The 19654-nt window shown below is 40.3% G+C and overlaps 3 protein-coding genes and 1 pseudogene across 3 annotated transcripts in view; all 4 read left to right on the forward strand.

Moving 5' to 3' along the window:
* Positions 1-292: 292 nt before the first annotated feature.
* LOC144929100 (protocadherin beta-1-like) lies at positions 293-2886 on the forward strand (the record flags this gene model as incomplete). Its single annotated transcript, XM_078854162.1, has 1 exon — positions 293-2886. A coding segment is annotated over exon 1 (2424 nt), but the record flags the coding sequence as incomplete, so codon positions are not given.
* The window catches only part of LOC144929056 (protocadherin gamma-C5-like), a 373601-nt gene continuing 356799 nt past the window's right edge, over positions 2853-19654 (forward strand). Inside the window, exon 1 of the mRNA XM_073356114.2 lies at positions 2853-2925. Within this exon, the coding sequence (XP_073212215.2) occupies positions 2902-2925 (24 nt within the window). The 5' untranslated portion in view covers positions 2853-2901. The remainder of the gene's footprint in view (positions 2926-19654) is intronic.
* LOC140916406 (protocadherin beta-1-like) lies at positions 5824-11595 on the forward strand (annotated as a pseudogene).
* Positions 16326-18959, forward strand: LOC140915804 (protocadherin beta-1). Its single transcript, XM_073356160.2, is given in 3 exon segments — positions 16326-17739; positions 17742-18373; positions 18375-18959. Coding segments are annotated over 3 exon segments (2439 nt in total). The 5' UTR covers positions 16326-16517.

Consider the following 19654-nt stretch of genomic DNA (forward strand, 5'->3'; position numbering starts at 1 on the left):
GACTAAAATGCATATTAAATATTCAGTATGTCTATTCTTGCTTTCCGTATTAGTATGTTTTCTAAATAGATTTACGTTTTATAAAAAAAGTTTATTAATTCAGGATATCTAAAAAGAAAGCAATACAATAGCCATTCTGTAAAGGAGATAGAACCACCATAGAACAAATTTTCCAACCGGCTTTATGGCCAGGAAGACCTCATTCAGGCGCATGGTGGCGCTGTTGACTAAGAAGGGGAAAGATTACAACAGGCGATCCTGGAGTCATAAGGCTAGAACGTAACAAGACCAGAATGCAGGAGCAGAGATACGGGTGCTTCGCCTGGTATCGCTGAGAAAAACAAAATTATAAAGGCGTTGAATTAACTGAATCCGTAGAAAGGAAATATACAAGCTAAAGTAAATATTTCGGAAATCAGAATTCTGCAATGAATTTCCACTAGTGTCGTTATTTCCCGATCGATGTCTGTGTGTTCTTTCCTATTAAGAATGGCGGATAAGAAGAGGAGAACAACAATCAAAAGGCAAGTCGCTTCTCTCATTCTATTTCTTTGCGTGTGGGCCCTCGAATGCGAGACGGTTCGCTATTCTGTGCCTGAGGAAATGGAAAGCGGGTCCTTTGTGGCTAATGTAGCAAAGGATCTAGGGCTAGACCCGAAGAGACTGTCTGCTCGCAGGGCCCGTGTGGTTTCCGAAGGCAGCCGCCAGCATTTCCAGCTAAACAGCAACACCGGGGACTTGTTTATTAAAGAGAAAGTGGACAGAGAGGAATTATGCGGGGAAGCGGAGCCCTGCATGGTGCAATTTGAAATAATCCTGCAAAATCCCTTACAAGCCTATCCTGCTGAGATAAGAGTTTATGATATAAACGATCATTCTCCAGTATTCTCAGACAAGGAATTTATTTTAAAAATCCTGGAAACGTCTGACCCTGGGTCTCGATTTCCCTTGGAAAATGCCCAGGATTTAGATGTGGGAAACAACAGCCTCCGGAACTACAGCATTAGCGATAATAATGACTACTTCCATATTTATACGCGGGTTCGGAGTGACGGCAGGAAATTCGCAGAGCTGGTGCTGGATAAACCACTGGACCGCGAGGAGCAGCAGGAGGTGAGTCTAGTGCTCACGGCCGTGGATGGCGGCTCCCCCCCGAGGTCAGGCACAGCACAAATCCGTGTCATTGTCCTCGATGCCAACGACAATCCCCCTGTGTTCTCTCAAACCACTTACAAAGCTCGAGTTCTGGAAAACAGCTCCAAAGATGATCTGGTTGTCACTGTTTCTGCTACTGATTTAGATGAGGGAAATTATGGGGAAATATCCTATTTTTTTAGCCAGAAATCCAAAGAAAACAGTAAAACCTTTCATATAAACCCAGTGACAGGGGAACTTCGACTCACAGGCCAATTGGATTTTGAAACGATTGAAACATATGAGCTAGATATTCAGGCCACAGATGGCGGGGGGCTGTTTTCCCACTCCAAAGTGCTTGTGGAGGTGCTGGATGTGAATGACAATCCCCCGGAAGTTAAAGTAATGTCCCTCACCAGCCCCATACCTGAGGACTCTTCGCCTGTAACAGTGGTGGCGCTGTTCAGCGTCAGAGACCGGGACTCTGGGGACAACGGGAGAACAGTCTGCTCCATAGAAGATGATCTTCCATTTTCTTTGAAAACAACTTTCAAAAATTCCTACTCTCTAGTGACTGAATATGTGCTTGACCGAGAGAAAGTATCGGAGTATAACATCACCATCACAGCCAGAGATTTGGGAACTCCCAGACTCTCCACTGAGGAGAGAATCGTCGTGAAAATATCAGACATTAATGACAATTCCCCAGAGTTCAGTCAAACATCATACACTATGTATGTCCGAGAAAACAACGGCCCAGCCGTCTTGATAGGGAAGGTCAGTGCTTTTGATTCGGACTCAGAGCAGAATGCCAAAGTGACATACTCTCTGTTGCCTGCCGAGGTAGGTGGCCTTCCGCTTCTCTCCTATATCTCCATAAACTCGGAAAATGGGAATGTGTACGCTCTGCGATCCATGGATTATGAACAGATAAAAGAGTTCCAGGTCACTGTGAGAGCTGCAGATGGCGGGTCCCCTCCACTGAGCTCTGAAGTCATTGTTCGAGTTGTGATAACTGATGAAAATGACAACGCCCCCTTCATTTTATACCCTCTGCAGAACAGCAGCGCCCCAGCTAATGACCTAGTTCCCAGATCGGCGGAGGCGGGTTACCTGGTGACGAAGGTGGTGGGTGTGGATGGGGATTCCGGTCAGAATTCTTGGCTTTCCTATCACTTGTTGAAGGCCACTGACCCAGGTCTCTTCACTGTGGCTTCCCAAAATGGTGAAATAAGAACCACGAGGCTAATAACAGACCGAGATACGATGAAGCAAAAACTCATTGTGCTTGTTAGAGACAGCGGAGAATTGCCCCTTTCTTCATCTGCAACTCTGAACATAGCTCTAGTGGAAGGCTTTTCGGACGCATACATGCAGTTTACAGATGTAGCTGTGGAAGAGGAAGAGAATGGCACATTAACTGTGTACTTAATAATTTCCTTGTGCTTAGTATCGTTTTGTTTTTTTATTTCAGTGATAATATTTATAATTATCAAGCTTTATAGAAGAAGGAATTATGGAGAAAAATACATGTCTGCTTCTGGCAATTGTTGTGGTGATAGCAACTTCCAGAATAATTTGGTAGATATAACGGGTAACGGAACTCTGTCTCACAGTTATCGTTATGAAGTCTGCTTAACATCTGGATCAGGAAACAGTGAATTCAGATTCCTCAGACCCATTATCTCCTCTCTTCCACCTCAGCATGGCAATGCTGGAACGGACTCTGGAAAAGAACAGGATCTTCTTACTAACTTTAATCTGACCATGGATATGAAATCAGCGAACCAGGTAAAATTAACTTCTCATTCTCTATAATTTTTTCTTATTTTTTTATTATTGATTTAACATATGCCCACATTTAACCATATTTAAAGAAAACATCATAAATATTTCACAATTATTCAGAATGCTACTTTTATGTTCTATTGGTTCTTGCAAATGAGTTTAGTGTTGATCTGTATATATTTAATGTTTCGTAGTCTGTGTTTTGATTTAGAAACGTTTGGAATATTAGATATCTTCAGAGACAAGTACCGGAGAGTATTAATATACTATTGGTCCATTGAGTATGCACGTTATAAGGAAATGATTAACCTCCTAATCTCCTTTGGGGAAATATTGTCTGAGTTGTCCACCTCTCCTCGTTTGGGGAAATATTCTTGAATATTCTAGTAGGGATAACTGGTTTTTGTCTTTGATCAAAGACTCCTGGTGTCATTAAAGAAACAGACTTTGTCAGAAGCGCGGTTTAACAGGGAATTGTAAATGATAAATTAATACATCCAGCTATTTTCCCATTGTTATTGTTACTGTCACCCAGGACCGAATTAAGGCAAAGGAGGCCCTAGGTATACTCTATGAGGGCCCCATAACACCACTCCCACACTGTGACCCCACCCACATGGGAAGGCTCTATCCTCCTTCTGCTGGGATGAGCTTGTCTTTCGGGCTAGCTGCTGTCTCGGGAGTCAGTTGCACTCATTTTATCTTTCTAGAGTTTTCCTTGCATACATGAGAGCTGGACATATCTTTAAATGAAAGCCGAGACTCTGATCTAATGACGTGACTCTAAGAGCTAGGGCCCTAGGAGTCTCTGCTGTTACTCGAATTATGTCATGTAGCCAACCTTAACTTTGTCATATTGCTTTATTCTGTAATGGAAATATCTCGATGCATACTATTGACTTTATATATATAGTGGATTGACTTTATATATACAGTGGATGTATAGTGCATTTGTCGAAAACGTATTGAAAGCTGTAGAGTCTCAGGTTATATTGAATCATCAGAATTCTATCTGGTTTTTAACTGATGTGTTAGTACAGCAGAAGACTATTTTAATGAATAGAAATTGAGCAACTGATCTACTTGGTGTTGTGAAATTAATTGATGGTGTTTTGTCCTGTGGTATAGAACTTGCAAGTTTGTATTTACACTATATTTTGCAGTGTTTTATATATTTTTGTAATAAATAATGTAACTTAAATTAGTATTAAGGATTATTAGAAATAGATTCCTAGAGTCAGAAATTGAATTTTAAAATCTTTCATTATGTTGTTATCTTGGCCTTTGCAGGTAGTTTTGCAATTTATTTCTGGTTTGATAACACTAGGTGATGAAAGATTATATGGCAGATTTCCAGACTTTTTCTTCTTTTGCTATTGTAGAATGTTTCTAAAATGTGTGTGTGTGTGAATTGGATTCAATTGACATTCACTTACAACCTACCTTAACTCTTGCTTTAACATATTTTTTATTTTGGAATTTTCTGCTCTAGAAAGGTTTAAAATCAGGTTGGCATATAAAAGCCATAAGAGTGGGGACCTGTTATGACTTATCTTTAGAAATCCACTGAAGTAGGGCTGCTGTCCTAAATATGTTAGCAAGTTGATAGGAAGTTTATGTTTTGAGGAGATTTATACATGACACAGAATAGAGGATGAATGGGTGTGAGGATGAACGAGGGGGAGACATTATTCAAAGGGAAATCATTAAACATTTCACATTATATATATAGAAAATGTTAAGCGTTTACAGTTTTAAAAACAGTGAAAAGACCATTTTTGCCAGTCCACCTTTATGCTTTCTATGACCCGTGGGTGTTTCCCATGACCCAATCCCATATCTGTCATAACCCACTGCACTCCCATTTCTTTCATGGTCCTCTGAATTCTTTTTCTGTGATTACCTTCCTGACCCTACCTCCTGTCCCTTGTCCCCTTTCCATTCCCCCTATCATGTTTGCAGAAGGTTATGATTTGCTGGTTATGATTATGCTATCTGTATGCATGTATCATTTTTGTATTTAAAGTTATAAGTATTAGCTTTATACTTGGATTTCAAATGTTTGCCCCTGGGGTAACACCCACGAAGTAATTAGCCAGCATATCTTGGAGGGACTATTCAAATTGAGTGGCCCATCGAAAGAACATTTAACTGACAATGGACCATGGGAGATGCCCATCTACACTTAATGGAATTTCCTGCTGTGACTAGGCAAAATGCATGGACATGTGACTTGCCCGTGTAACTCCAAACTCCATCTTGTTGCTGTGATTTTCCACAATAAAAACAATGGAATGCCCTCCACATGGCAAAAGCTATAAAAGGCCCTGGAAACACCTCCATTTGGTTTTCAGTCCTGCTTCTTACCTCTGGAGGAACTTTGCTACAAACTGAAGCTCTGAATGACTCATCCAAATTGTGGATGTACTCCAGAGACTTGACTTAAGCCAGCAGTTTATTCCATCACTGCTACAAGCCTGAACCAAGAACTTTGCCATTACTGGATATAATCGATTCCTTTAACCAATTTTAACTCTCATCTTTCTTTCTTTCTTTCTTTCTTTCTTTCTTTCTTTCTTTCTTTCTTTCTTTCTTTCTTTCTTTCTTTCTTTCTTTCTTTCTTTCTTTCTTTCTTTCTTTCTTTCTTTCTTTCTTTCTTTCTTTTTACAAATAAACCTTTAGATTTTAGATACTAAAGGATTGGCATCAGCATGATTTTTGGGTAAGATCTAAGTTATATATTGACCTGGGTGTATGGTTGGTCCTTTGGGATCAGAAGAACTTATTATTTGATTAAATGGGTTGTAAAGAACCACTCATCTCTGAATCCAGTGTTTTTGGTGGTGATATAAGAACTAGAATGCCTGAGGAAACTGCCTTTATGTTTTCTTGTTAGCCAGTATGGTGAAACAGGAATTTACTTTTGTGGCTGGTTTGGTATATCTTATAAAAGAATAACCATCAATTCTGGGTTGTGTTTGCCCTATTTCTTAGCAATTCATCCTGAGTTTCGATGAATTTCTTCCCCATTAATGAGTTTCCTCTTGTAATGTTGAGCAGAGAATTTTCTTTTATTTCCATCCTTGGGGAAGGGAAATTCATGAACTTGTTCGGGTCCATGTTTCATGAGAATTTGCCGCACACTGTCATCACATCTGGGCCATAAAGCTGGGTCCCCATACTGGAACTTTTTTGTAACTTCCTCATCCTTTCTTCCTTCTACTTAATTTACTTCAATTTCTGCATGTGTCTCTGAAGGTGAATAAATTTTCTCCACTTCCATATCAGTCTGATGCTGTGAGCTGCCTCCAGCTAGAAGTAAGTTTCCATCATCTTGAGTTTCCAAACTGCTTTTTTAAGGATGTGAGCTACCATCATCTTGAGGTAATATCCCTTCGTCTTGATGTTCCAAACTGCTTCCATGCGGATGTGAGCTAACCTCCTCTCCAAGTAAAATTCCTTCATCTGGATGCTGTGAACTGCTTCCATGTTTATTTGGATTAAAGAGAGGATATTGCAGGAAGGATCCCTGCTGTTTTGCTTGGTCATTTTCCTTCTCAGCCTTTCGTTTATGATACTCAGCTCCTGAGGGTTTTCTTTTTCCTCTTTCTGCCATGGGGTATTTGAATATTGTTATGTACTGTGCTACTGACTGCAAGCATTATAGCATTAAGGATGGCTGACGCACCCACCACATGGTTGGCAATTTAAACCACATTGCAGCCATCCCAACATGTCTTTTCACTGCTTAAAGGTTCAGTGATTAGTAACATACACTCACTTACCTATTAAAACAGTTAGTTACAGTGTTTACACGGAAACAAAATTACCTTTTTTGACGTTATAACCCGACACCGGTTGTTTGGAAAGTAATCCCCTTCCTCATGGTTGCCCGCTTGGAGTGTGATGTCATCACTTTCGTAGTCTATTAAGCGTTAACACTGTTACTTTTCTTTTATGGACCTTATTTATTACATGTGAACCAGTTATAACAAAGAAAAGTTCATAATTATACTGCCTGATAATAACGCTATGGTTTAATAAAGCTTAAAGATACTCACATTTTGGATTTATAATGCTGAAAGACGTTATTCTTTATTCTTGGGCACCAAGAAACACAATTTTCCACAGTATTTGTTTGATTCTTAACCATTTACCTGCGATGTGTGTTAAAATGTATGACATGTATCAATGTCAGACATGTATCAACTCGTGATATCTCTGCTTTACATGAATTTCCGGCTATGTGACCTTGATGTATATTCGAGTTAGGTGTCACTAGCATTGCAGCTCTTGCCGCTGGTGGATGTGTTTCACTGTGGCTGAGTTATTGCTTATCAAATTGCAGAGTGGGTCATCTTGACCCTATGTCGCAAATTGAAAAAAAATTCGCTAAAATATTATTTATTTTTGCAGTAAATAAAAGATTTGACGTATTAATAAATTCTCAGAAATGTAGAAAAATGAATTATAGGCACACGGGAATTGAAATAATGACATCTTCATTATTTTATTTACTTCCGGTTATTACACCTGGTGGCACTGCTACCCAAGAAGGCATAGAAAGAAAACAGTGGCACTGGGGACTCCATTGCTCAAGGAGACTGCAGACAAGCAGGAGAATTGACGTGATCAGTGTGGTGCAAGAGAGGTGATCATAGCACTGGGGAAGAAGCGCAGAACAATACATTTTAGCAAAAGAAGGAAACCATTCACAAGCCCAGCTACTGCTGATGGATGTATGACGACAGTTTGGAAAGTAACAGCCTTCACTGAAGGGAGTTTATTGTCTGTATGACGAAAAAAGTGGGCTGCTCGGGAGAAACAGGCGTTGAAAAGGCAAGTCCTGTGTCTGGTTCTTTATCTTTGTGTGTCGTGGCAGAATCGGAAATGATTCGGTATTCTGTGTCTGAATAAATTGAAATTGGGTCTATTGTCACTAATATTGCAAAGGACCTAGGACTTAAAAATAGGAAAACTGTCTACTCAGAAGGCCCAGATTGTTTGTGAAGGAACAAACAGTATTTTGAAATCAACCATGACACCGGCGATTTGTTTATCAAAGAGACAGTGGACCGAGAGGAGCTGTGTGGGCAAATCGACCCATGCACAGTAAATTTGGAAATATTATTGGAAAATCCATTGCAAATGTACCCAGCTGAAGTGAGGGTTTATGATATAAATGATCATGTGTTTGTTTGTTTGTTTGTTTGTTTGTTTTAAAGGAACAGTTTTTAAAAATCCTGGAAACATCTGCCCCTGGATCTTGGTTTCCACTGCAAAACACCCAGGATTTAGACGTAGGAAATGACAGTATCCAGAACTACAGCTTTATCTTTAATGCCCATTTTCACTTGTATGAACATGGTGATGGCACTGGCAGAAATATGCAGAGCTGGTGCTGGATAAAGCATTGGATAGAGAGCATCAGCCGGAGGTGAGTCTGTTGCTCATGGCTCTAGATGATGGTTCCCCTCTGAGGTCTGGTACTGCACAAATCCCTGTCATTGGTTCGGATGCCAATGACTTCTGCAGAAAAGGAGGGTACCCAGAAGTCACCTACTACAGGACAGGCCCAACAAAGAAAGCCACTAGCCGTCAACTACAGCCCCCAACTAGAACCTCTCCAGCGCATCACCAAGGATGTACAACCTATCCTGAAGGACGATCCCTCACTCTCACAGACCTTGGGAGACAGGCCAGTCCTCACTTACAGACAGCCCTGCAACCTGAAGCAAATACTCACCAGCAACTACACACCACACAACAGAAACACTTGCCCAGGAACCAATCCCTGCAACAAACCCCGTTGCCATCTCTGTCCGCATATCTATTCAAGGGACACCATCATAGGACCTAACCACATCAGTCGCACCATCAGGAGCTCATTCACCTGCACATCTACCAACGTGATATATGCCATCATGTGCCAGCAATGCCCCTCTGCTATGTACATTGGCCAAACCAGACAGTCTCTACACAAAAGAACAAATGGACACAAATCAGGCGTCAAGAATTATAACATTCAAAAACCAGTAGGAGAACACTTCAATCTCCCCGGACACTCAATAACAGACTTAAAAGTGGCAATTCTTCAACAAAAAAGCTGCAAAAACAGATTCCAATGAGAAACGGCAGAACTGGAATTAATTTGCAAATGGACACCATCAAATTAGGCCTGAATAAAGACTGGGCGTGGATGAGTCACTACAAAAACTAATTTCCCCCCTCCTGATACTCACACCTTCTTGTCAACTGTTTGAAATGGGCCACCTTGATTACATTGAACTCATTAGCACTACAAAAGTGATTTTTCCTCCCTTCTTGTCAACTGTTGAGAATAGCCCACTTCCACCTTAGTTGAATTGGCTCATTAGCACTGACCCCCCCACTTGGTAAGGCAACTCCCATCTTTTCATATGCTGTGTATTTATACCTCTCTACTATATTTTCCACTCCATGCATCTGATGAAGTGGGTTTTAACCCATGAAAGCTTGTGCCCAAATAAATTTGTTAGTCTCTAAGGTGCCACAAGGACACCTCATTGTTTTTGCTGATACAGACTAACACAGCTACCACTCTGAAACCAGTGATGAGAAGGTGGATATGAGTCAGCAGTGTGCCCTTGTTGCCAAGAAGACTAATGGCATATTGGGCTGTATTAGTAGGAGCATTGCCACCAGATCAGGGAAGTGATCATTCCCCTCTATTTGGCACTGGTGAGGCCACATCTGGAGTATTGCATCCAGTTTTGGGCCCCCCCACTACAGAAAGGATGTGAACAAATTGGAGAGAGTCCAGCACAGGGCAACAAAAAAGATCAGGGGGCTGGGGCACATGACTTACGAGGAGAGGCTGAGGGAACTGGGCTTGTTTAATCTGCAGAAGAGAAGAGTGAGGAGGGGATTTGATAGGAGCCTTCAACTACCTGAAGGAGAGTTCCAAAGAGGATGTTTGAGTTTCAAAGAGGATGTCGGCTGTTCTCAGTGGTGGCGGATGACAGAACAAGGAGCAATGGTCTCAAATTACAGTGTGGGAGGTCTAGGTTGGATATTAGGAAACACTATTTCACTAGGAGCTTGGTGAAGCACTGGAATGGGTTACCTAGGGAGGTGGTGGAATCTCCATCCTTACTGGTTTTTAGCCCGGCTTATCAAAGCCCTGTCTGGGCTGATTCAGTTGGTGTCAGTTCTGCTTTGAGCAGGGGATTGGATGATATGACCTCCTGAGATCTCTTCCAACCCTAATCTTCTATGATTCTATGACAATCCCCCTGTGTTCTCTTGGGCCACTTACAAAGCTCAAGTTCTGGAAACAGCGCCAAAGATTATCTGGTTGTCACAGTTTCTGCTACTGATTTAGATGAGGGAAATTATGGGGAAATATCCTACTATTTTAATGAGAAATCTGAAGAAAATATCAACTATTTTCATATAAACCCAAAGTCAGGAGAAATTCGACTCCAAGGGGAACTGGATTTTGAAGTGATTGAAACATATAAGTTAAATATTCAGGCCACAGATGGCAGAGGGTGTTTTTCCCACTCTAAAATCCTTGTGAAGGTTGTGGATGTTAATGACAGTGCCCCAGAAATGAGTGTAACATCCCTCACCAGCCCCATACCTGAGGTCTCCTCTCTGGAGACTATAGTGGCCATTTAAATTATCAGAGGCCGTGACTCTAAGGACAATCAGAGAACACTGTCCACCATCCAAGATAATCTTCCTTTTGGCCTGAAGCCAATGTTCCAGAATTACCACGCTTTAGTGATCAAAGGCAGACTGGAAAGAGAGGGAAAAAAATCATCCTACAATTTATTTGCAGTGGATTTCGGTTCTCCCAGTCTAAGTACCAAGAAGACTGTAACCATGGAATTGTCCAATATTAATGATAACCCCCCAATATTCAATCAAACATGCAACGTTATGTATATCAAAGAAAACGACAACCCAGCTGTACTGATAGGAAGAGTAAATACCACTGATATGGATTCAGAGCAGAATGCCAAACTGACATACTCACGAGTGTCGAGTGAAATAGGTGACTTTATTTCCTTTATTTTCTTTTCTTTCCGGAAGATGGGACTGTGTACGTTCTGTGATCCATGGATTATGAACAGATAAAAGAGTTCCAGGTCACTGTGAGAGCTGCAGATGGCAGGTCCCCTCCACTAAGCGCTGAAGTCATTGTCCGAGTTGTGATAAATGATGAAAATGACAATGCCCTACCCTCTGCAGAGCAGCAGCTCCCCAGCTAATGACATGGTTCCCAGATCAGCGGAAGGGGGTTACCTGATGACTAAGGTGGTGGTTGTGGATGGAGATTCTGGTCAGAATTCTTGGCTTTCCTACCAGCCGCTGAAGGCCACAGACCCACGTCTTTTCACTGTGAATTCCCAAAATGGTGAAATAAGAACCACGAGGCTAATAGTAGACTGAGATTCAATAAAACAAAAAGTAATTGTGCTTGTTAGAGACAGCGGAGAATCCCCACTTTCCTCATCAACAACAGTAAATATACTTCTAGTGGATGGATTTTCAGACCCTTATAGGCAATTTGTTGATTCATCTAAGGAAGCAGAAGATGAGCAGGACTGCACATTGACTGTGTTCATAGTACTTTCCTTGTGTTTATTTTCTTTTCTTTTTCTGGTTTCAGGAATAATATTTTAGATGCAAGTCACATTTACTAAATGTACAACAAGAATCTGTATTACTTCTGTATGAAATTTGGAATTACTGTATGTGGTAATTAAAACACACTTTGCAGTCCACACTGTCTCTCTGAGGCTCCTTACTCTAGTAATCGTTTTTAAGAGACAATGGAAGGTCGTTTGATTTTCTGTTTTTAAGTTTCTTTATGTTCTTTATGGTGAGAGATAAATATTCACTCATTTCTGAATGTGTGAGCAAGGAATATGTTTTCAATTGCCAGTGGTTATTTATTAGACCTGGGGATTCAGCAATATGTTTCACACACTTCCACTTAGTTTTATGAGGCCTTAAAATAATTTTCCAAGAAGTATTCACTTCCAATTTGATATTCAGAATTGTTAAACCAATTTTGTAGATAGGTCAGATGTCTTTCCATTTGCTTAGTTTATATGTGTAAGAAATTGCTGGTACGTGTGGCTTGTTCAATTTCACTTAAATCTTTTAATTTCTAAGCACGTCTAGACAATAACATTTCCCAATTCTGAACTTGCAATGGGCATAGAGTAGATTTTATAATTTTGATCTAATAGTCTACTTTTTTTAAAAAAAGAGGGTACACCTTGTTGCCTGATCTTTTGATTAGGTATTCTTACAGTCATGATCTGGCAGGTTTCAGATGTTTCTAGATCAACCACAAAATTTTAGAATTGGTACAAGGAGGAGGACCCGGGTGTGTGCAGGAGAGACACTCACACTTATGAAACACCCTTTGAAACTGTAATATTTTTATTAGCATTAGCAATATGACAAACACTACAATCCAGCAAAGTAGACTGAGATAATATAAAACAACTAGCATTAAGTGCATACTCACAGCACCCTTTGCAGGGACCTAAAATGGGTGAGACAGATAACCCTCGAGTAGTCCTAGTTCTGACATAGCCAGAAGATCTCAGCAGCTTAGGCCTAGGTCAGTCCCTTTGTATTAATGCCTGATATAGGGCTACCATGCATATTCATGAGGGTGTTCAGTCCCCAATATCCATATTTAAACTTCTTCATCCTAACAAGGTCAGGGTGTCCTTCGCTAACAGGCTACCTACCATTTTACCTCAACTATATTAACAATTGGTTACCAGAGCATTCTTGAGGTTGAACATCTGTGGATATTCATATCTTAAAATACCCTAAATGAGCATAAACTGGTGTTTTGTGGTTACTTGTCAGCAGTTCAGCATACCTGTGTATCACAGCATTCCATTTTGTGACATCTTGTGATAGAAGGTCAGTCCTATTAGTTGCTTATACTAAGTGTTTTAGGCCTTGGTCCTCAATTAGATTAACTAAGCTATTGTCTTACAGGCTCTGAGGCCTGTAGACTTTTGCATTATCACTTTGATTTATACCTATAGCTTACCTAGCATATACCTACATCAATAGCCAAATGGCTGTCTACAACCTTTGTTTGGAAATCCATTGGAATAAAGGAATGTAGGATGAAAGCTGTGGAAATTAATCCCTATTAGAAATTGAAACATTGGCAGAAGATTCATTTCTATGTACAATCAAAATAAATTGCCATTTTAGATATCTGTGCCCTTACCCAGCAAACTAATGAAAGGATTTTACCCTTAATGAAAGAATTCTGGTGGCTTAGCGAGGTAATAAATGAAACAGACAACGAATACACTGCTCAGACAGGGAATGTATAGGTGACAGCTTCATATTTATTGGAATGGGAGCATTTTATACTGGGTCAACAAAAATTGTACTCCTGATGAAAATGTGTGTTGAAATTCATTATGAAAATCTTTTGTGTGTTATCCCAAAAAATATTCCTGGTGAAAAGCCAATACTTTCTGGGAATTCACATGACATAAATTATTGTTATTTCTTATATTCACATAAAAACAGAAAATTAATAGCACATGCTGAATACTCTTTGCCTTCCCAGAAAATTTCATCATTGTGATGGGGACATCAAAGAATAGTGAAGCTATTTTCTCTGAACATCTCAGGAGGATGATAAACAGCAGCTACTAAAGTTTGGTCCTTATAACTTGGATCATAGAGCTTTAAAAGAGCTGGCTGGGGAGCTCCCTGGACCCTTAATGTTGATTTTCAAAAAGTCTTGAAACACTGCAGAAGTTCCAGAAGCCTAGAAGAAAGCAAATGCTGTGTCAATATTTTGCAAGGGTAAATGGAATGACCAAGTGTAACGGTCCAGGGACTAGAGCCTGGGTCTGCAGAACCTCAACAGCTGACATTCACACATTTCTACCAGGAGGTCATAGAGAGCCACACTCAGGGAGCACTGTGGAGAGTAGGTGCCACAGTAAGTACCACCAAGGGAGTCAGAGTGACAGTACCCTGAAGCCCTCTCACTTGCCAAGTGCCCTATTTAACCTCAGGGGTTGCCCCAGGTAGTTGTCTGGGAAACCACATAGACTTTGGCCTGCTGTGACTTCAGACTTCACCTTGTCTCCCGATCTCCAGTCTTCATTCCCAGCCTGACTTTGAATCTGTTTCCTGCCCCTGATTCCAGCCTGGTACTACCTCTGACCTCTGGTCCCCAAACTCAGCCTGACTCTGACCCTGACTCTTGCTTACTGAACCTGGGTGTTGTGATTCCTCCAACTCCTGCTCAGTGACTACTGTCCCTGAGATGCAGACTCAGCCCAGCTGTAACTGTTAGGCCAGACCACCTAGGCCCTGGTTCCTTACACCCAGGTAATTATAGGCTTGTCAGTCTGACATGGCTCCCTGACAAGATAATGGAGCATGGGATAAATATTATTCATTAATAAAGAAATAAAGGAGGGTAATATAATTACTGCTAATCAACATGGGTTTATGGACAAAAATCCTGTCAAACTAATTTGATATTTTTTGTTGATGAGATCACAAGTTTGATTGATAAAGGTAATAGTGTGTATAATATACTTAGACTTTTGTAAGGCCTTTGATTTGGTACCACACGACATTTTGATTAAAAACCTGGACTGATAAAATTATCATGGCACACATTAAATGGATTAAAAGCTGGCTAACTGATAGGTCTCAAAATTTAATTGTAAATGGGGAATCATCATCCAAAGAGTGTGTTTCTAGTGCCATCCCACACTGACCCTATGCTTTTTAACATTTTTTTCAATGGCCTGGAAGAAAACATAAAATTGTCACTGTTAAAGTTTGGATATGACACAAAAATGGCGGGGTCATGGTGGGGAGGAGACAGGTCACTGATACAGAGTGATCTGGATCATTTTGTAAGCTGGATACAAGCAAACAATATGGCTTTTTAATGGGGCTAAATGTAAAGGTAGGTATTTAGAAAGAAAGAACATAGGCTGTATTTACAGGATAGGGGACTGTGTCCAGGGAAACAGTGACTCTGAAAAAGATTTGGAGGTGGTCGGTTATCTGCAGAACATGAACTCCCCAGTACAATGCTGTGGCCAAAAGGGCTAATATGATTATTGGATGCATAAACAGGGGAATACTGAGTAAAATAGAGAGATTATTTTACCTCTGTATTTGGCCCTGGTGTGATGGCTACTGGAACACTGGAATACAGTTCTGGTGTTCAGAATTCAAGAGGATGTTGATAAATAGGAGCAGGTACAGAGAAGAGAGGCTAGAATGATTAAAAGATTAGAAAAATGCCTTATAGTGATAGATGCAAGGAGCTAATTCTGTTTATCTTAACAAAGAGACGATTAAGGAATGATTTGATTATAGTTTATAAGTACTTACAAGGGGAAATATTTGCTAATGTGCTCTTCAATGTAACAGAGAAAGATATAACAGGATCCCCTGGCTGGAAGTAGAAGCTAAACAAATTCAGAAGGAGAATAGTATGTAAACTTTTAACAGTGTGAATAATTCACCATTGGAACAATTTATCAAAGGTTATGGTGGATTCTTCATCATCTGCAATTTTAAGATCAAGATTGGATGTTTTTCTAAAAGATCTTCTCTAGGAATTATATGGGGGAAGTTCTCTGGCCTGTGTCATACAGGAGATCAGACTAGATGAGCACAATGCTCCATTCAGCCTTGGAATCTGTGACTCTAGTAATTAAATACAACTTTATGATTAGCTATGGAAAGAAGTAACTGTTGTGAAACAATTAAGTACAAATTATAGTAAAAAGCATACAAAAATAAATAAATCCAGACCAAAAGAAATAAGGGTAAAATGAAAAGACCAGTTATAAATTTTCAAATTACTGTGGTTTGGGGAAGCATCTGCTTCAGTTTAAGTTATACTATTTTTACCTATTTTACTAGCTAAAGGAGAATATTAGGAATTCAAGATTTCACACATCTCCTAATCTCAGATGTCTCTGATAGGCATTCCAATTCTAAAAGGAACCTGAATTTTTAGAACTGAAATAATTTGGGTAAAAGATTAATGAAATACTGTAGATGTGATAGTTTAATCCTTTAATTTTTCAAGCACTATTCATATGTACTTACAAAATATATTAAAATGCTATGAAAAGAATCTCAATTCATGTTATTTTTGTTGGTTCTATATAAATCTCGATCAACAAATCAAACAATAAATATTTTATGTGTTTAAATATGTCTAGGACACGACGCAACATATTATTTTATACATTTTTTAAAAAATCAGGAAAAAAAATAACGAACATAAAGTTCAGACATCTGGTGGCGCTGTTGGCTAAGAAGGGCTTACAACTGCAGATTGTAATGCACTCCTGAGAAATGAAACATCCCACGACCACAAGATCAGACGTGCAGACTCTTTCTCTGGAATTGCTGAGAATACTACAAAGGGATTCAGATCAATTAAAATTCTAGAAAGGAAATATTGAAATTAAAGTACATCTTCCGGAAATAAGAATCCTGGGATGAATCTCGACTAGTGATATTATTTCAGGATCGCCCTGTCATGTGTTTTTATATAAACAATGGCGGATACCGAGAGGAGAACTGCATTCAAAAGGCAAGTCGCGTCTCTCCTTCTGTTGCTTTACGTGTGGGCCATCGGATCCGGAACAGTTCGGTATTCTGTTCCCGAAGAAATGGAAAGCGGGTCCTTTGTGGCTAATATAGGAAAGGATCTAGGGCTAGACCTGAAGGAGTTGTTTGTTCGCAGGACTCGCATTGTTACTGAAGACGGCAGCCAGTATTTCCACCTAAATGGCAATACAGGCGAAATGTTTATTAAAGAGAAAGTGGACAGAGAAATATTGTGCGGGCAAACTGACCCCTGCACGGTGCAATTTGAAATAATCCTGGATAATCCTTTACAATCTTATCGAATTGAGGTGAGGGTTTATGATGTAAATGATCATTCTCCAGTGTTCTTGGAAAGTGAACTACGTTTTAAAATCCCGGAAACGACTCCCCGAGGATCTCGGTTTCCTCTAGAGAGCGCTCAGGACTTAGATGTGGGAAACAACAGCCTCCAGAACTACAGCATTAGCACCAATGCCCATTTTCGTGTGTATACCGGTGAACACAGTGACGGCAGGAAATATGCAGAGCTAGTGCTGGATAAAGTATTGGATAGAGAGCATCAGCCGGAGGTGAATCTGTTGCTCACGGCTGTAGATGGCGGCTCCCCTCCGAGATCCGGCACAGCAAAAATCCTTATCATTGTTCTGGATGCCAACGACAATCTCCCTGTGTTCTCTCAAACCATTTACAAAGCCCGAGTTCTGGAAAACAGCCCCAAAGATTATCTGGTTGTTACTGTTTCTGCTACTGATTTAGACGAGGGAAATTATGGGGAAATATGCTATTCTTTCAGCCAAAAATCCAAAGAAAATAGCAAAACCTTTAAGATAAATCCAATGACAGGGGAAATTCGACTCACAGGCGCAATTGACTTTGAAATGATTGAGACTTACGAGTTAAACATTCAGGCCACAGATGGCGGGGGTCTGTCTGCGCACTGCAAAGTGCTTGTTGTCGTTCTAGATGTGAATGACAATGCCCCAGAAGTGATAGTAACATCCTTCATCAGCCCGATACTTGAGGACTCCTTGGCTGAAACAGTGGTGGCGCTTTTCATTGTCAGAGACCGGGACTCTGGGGACAACGGGAGAACAGTATGTTCCATAGAAGATGACGTTCCGTTTTCTTTAAAAACAACTTTCAAAAATTCCTACTCTCTGGTGAAAGTACACTTGACCTAGAGAAAGTTTCCACCTATGATATAACCATCAGTGTTCAGGATTTGGGATCTCCCAGTCTCTCTACTGAAAAAACCGTCACAGTGAAAATATCCGACATTAATGACAATTCCCCAGAGTTCAATCAAACATCATATACTCTGTATGTCCGAGAAAACAACGGGCCAGGGATAAAGATTGGCAATATCAAGGCTTTTGATTCGGACTCAGAGCAGAATGCCAAAGTGACATACTCTCTATTGCCTGCTGAGGTAGGTGGCCTTCCGCTGCTGTCCTATATCTCCATAAACTCGGAAAATGGGAATGTGTACGTTCTGCGATCCATGGATTATGAACAGATAAGAGAGGTCCAGGTTACAGTGAGCGCTGCAGATGGCGGGTCCCCTCCACTGAGCTCTGAAGTCATTATCCGAGTTGTGATAACTGATGAAAATGACAACGCGCCCTTCATTTTATACCCTCTGCAGAACATCAGCTCCCCAGCTAATGACCTGGTTCCCAGATCGGCGGAGGCGGGTTACCTGGTGACGAAGGTGGTGGCTGTGGATGGGGATTCCGGTCAGAATTCTTGGCTTTCCTATCACTTGTTGAAGGCCACTGACCCAGGTCTCTTCACTGTGGCTTCCCCCAAATGGTGAAATCAGAACCACGAGGCTAATAACAGACCGAGATACGATGAAGCAAAAACTCATTGTGCTTGTTAGAGACAGCGGAGAATTGCCCCTTTCTTCATCTGCAACTTTGAACATAGCTTTAGTGGATGAGTTTTCGGACTTGTATATGCAGTTTACTGATGTAGTTGAGGGAGATGAAAAGGATGACACATTAACTACGTATTTAGTAATTTCTTTGTGTTTAATTTCGTTTCTTTTTCTAATTTCAATAATTATATTTTCAATAATCAAGCTACTTCGGAGAAGAAAGTATGGAGGAACATGCATGTCTGCTTCTGGCATTGTTGATGGCGATGGCAACTTCCAGAATAATTTGACGCGTAACAGAACTCTGTCTCATAATTATCGTTATGAAGTTTGTTTAACATCTGGTTCGGGAACTAGCGAGTTCAACTTCCTGAGACCTGTTATCGCCAGTCTCCCAGCTCAGCACAGCAATTCTGGAACGGATTTCGTGAAAGAACAGGATCTTGTTATTAACTCGCATCTGAATAACGAAATGGAATCTGCCAGTCAGGTGAGACTCTCTGCTGCTTAAATATATTTCCCCTCTTTTCTAGCCCAATATGCAATATATTATTGTTTTAACGCCTGTATAGATTTCAATAATATTAATTGAACTTTTATGTTGAAATATTTGCAGTATCCCTCTGTATTTCCTCCAGTATACATATGGTGTATGGAAGTGATTTTAATACTGGTGGGAGTTAATTATATAATTTTACTTGCTAAGGTTTTAGTTGAGATATCGGTGTTACTGTTTCTTAAATATGTTACCTTGTTATTTTCACGGAAGTGGAAATTAAAATATTTCTTTAAGTGTTACATCAAAATGGTTTCACTGAAATATAGAGAATAAATCTCTGAATGGGGAGGAGAGAGATATTGCACAAGAGATTCGGAGCTACCGGATGCAATAGAAGTCAGAGTGTGCGAAAATGAGTGATGTGTAATCAACTGCTTTGGGAGCGCCGATTTGTGCCCTTAGAAAAGAACACTGTTGTCCTGAGCTGTCAACGTTTCACAAGGCGAGTTCTTCTCTTTCCTTTCCGAGGGCATTTGTAGTATGCAAATTCTGGCGGTGCTTAGTTTATATCTCTAATATGGAAACAGTTCCTCTCTGTGATCGATATCTTGGAATCGTAAAAGAAGGCCCATAGAACAGTCAAACTCCATTAATGAAAGTTTTTTAAATATAAATGAATGGTTTTATGTTATTCTCCTTAAAATTAT

The sequence above is a fragment of the Lepidochelys kempii genome, chromosome 8 (genome assembly GCF_965140285.1).
Source record: "Lepidochelys kempii isolate rLepKem1 chromosome 8, rLepKem1.hap1, whole genome shotgun sequence".
NCBI lineage: Eukaryota > Metazoa > Chordata > Testudines > Cheloniidae > Lepidochelys > Lepidochelys kempii.